Source organism: Nothoprocta perdicaria, unplaced genomic scaffold (genome assembly GCF_003342845.1).
Source record: "Nothoprocta perdicaria isolate Ctin4 unplaced genomic scaffold, notPer1 scaffold_103, whole genome shotgun sequence".
NCBI lineage: Eukaryota > Metazoa > Chordata > Aves > Tinamiformes > Tinamidae > Nothoprocta > Nothoprocta perdicaria.
In genome coordinates this window covers 824,543-826,590 of record NW_020454128.1, presented here as the reverse complement: position 1 = coordinate 826,590, position 2,048 = coordinate 824,543, and the positions used below count along the sequence as shown (strand labels likewise).

Here is a 2,048-nt window from a genome sequence, read left to right as displayed (position 1 = left end):
TCACCGTGTCCCCGCCGCAGGTACGCGGGGCGCGAGCCCGCCGCCGCGCCCGCCACGGGCAACAAGAAGACGCACCTGACGGAGCTGCAGCGGCTGCTCGACACCGCCTTCAACCTGGACGCCTTCGCGGGGCTGGCCTGAGGCGCCGCGGCTGCCGCCGCATGCTCGCGCCGCGCTCGCGCGCCCGCCCTCCCGCCCGCCTCCGTCCTTAACTACACGCCGTGTCACCCGGAACCTGGAGTGCTCGTCCCTGCCGCCGCCTGTGCGCCTGGGGGCCGCGTCGCCGGCCCGGGGGGGTTACGGGGGATCCAAGGGGGCTCCGGGGAGGGAGGCTGTCCTGCTGCGTCACAGTCGCGCCACACCGTCCCGCTGCGCGCACAGTCGCGCCGGTGGTTGTCCTGCTCCTCCCTGCCCCCCCGGTGGGTTTTTGCTTAGAGAAAGGGGGGCTCCCCAACTGGGAGGAGGGGAGTTGGGCCCTGGGGGTACCCCCCCGGGTACCGCTGCGCTCCGCCTGTTGTGGGTGTAGCGGGGTCCCTGGCGGAAGGGCCGGGGCGGCTCCCCCGCCGAGTCCCGTCCGCAAGGGGCCCTTCCTGTGGGTTTCCTTCCTGCGGTGACCCCCGGGGCGGGGTGTAGGCGCGGGTGACATGCGCACAGCCTGTCCCGCACCGGCGAGCAGCTGAGGGCGGGTGTGCGCGCACAGTCGCCCCGCTGGGGGTACGCACAAGCGCCCGCTGCCACCCCGGCCTCTCCCTTGCACTGCGGTCGGTGCCTGACAAGCAGGCGCCGCCTCTTGGTCGCACTGCCGCACTCTCCGGTGGTGCGCACACACCTTGCCATCGCCATCACGGCCTGTCGTGGTCACACCCCTCCCAGGCTCTGTCACTCACAGGTGTACATGTACAACCCCTCAGGTTGTCACCGTCCCTTCCTCCTGCTGTCGGTCACGCATACAACCTGACACGTACTGTCTCTCACAGTCACACACAATGCCAGGTTGTCACACGCGCAGTCCCCATCACACACAGCCCATCCCACGGTGTATGTCACACCCCTCACCCATACAACCTCACATGCACCGTGGCGTGTCCTGTACCCCCACACACCACCCACCCAGCCTGTCACGTGCCTGTTACACCCCTCACACCTTCAACAGCTCTCACCCTGTCACACACACGCACAGTGTCACGCACACAACCCCATCGTGCACACCGTCTCACACACACTCTGTCATGCAAAACCCCGTGCAGAAACACACAGCCCGTTGTGCACAGCCTGTCACAGAAACACACACACGTGTCACACAACCCATTACACAAACACAGCCTGTCTCATGCACACCCTGTCACGCACAACCCATCATGGAAACATGTGCGCACACACAAGTACACCGGCTCATACACAGCCCGTCACACACAACCCATCACAAGAACACACATGTACAGCCTGTCATGCATCGCCTGTTACGGAAACACATGCATACACACCCTACTGCAATGCACACACACATGCACACACACATGCACACCGTATTGCACACACACGCACACACGCACACCATTGCGCACACCCTGTTGCACACACACAAATGCACGAACACGTGCACACTATTGCACAAGCACGCACACACATACACCCCTGTCACACACACACGTGCACACTGTAATGCACACCATCACGCACACCGTTACACACACACATCCTGTCACACACACACATGCACACCCTGTCGCGCACACCCTGTCACACACATGTACACACACACACAGTCACGCACCCTGTCACACGCATACCCTGTTACACGCACACCCTGTCACACACACGTACACACGCACAGTCACACACACTCTATCACACGCACACCCTGTCACACACACACACAGTCATGCACACCCTGTCACACGCACACCCTGTCACACACGCACAGTCACACACACACCCTGTCACACACATGTACACACACACACAGTCACGCACACCCTGTCACACGCACACCCTGTCACACACACACCCTGTCACACACATGTACACACACACACAGTCACGCACAC

At 62.8% G+C, this 2,048-nt stretch overlaps 1 protein-coding gene across 3 annotated transcripts in view; it reads left to right on the top strand.

Annotated features, from left to right (window-relative positions):
• OGDH (oxoglutarate dehydrogenase) overlaps positions 1-230 on the top strand; it is a 24,181-nt gene extending 23,951 nt beyond the window's left edge. For 2 of the 3 annotated variants that reach the window (XM_026043083.1, XM_026043077.1), the window contains one exon: positions 21-171. In XM_026043083.1, the coding sequence (XP_025898868.1) occupies positions 21-141 (121 nt within the window). In that variant the 3' untranslated portion in view covers positions 142-171. Of the gene's footprint in view, positions 1-20 lie in introns of all 3 variants that reach the window. The other variant, XM_026043090.1, reaches the window with a different exon arrangement.
• The last annotated feature ends 1,818 nt before the right edge of the window (positions 231-2,048 follow it).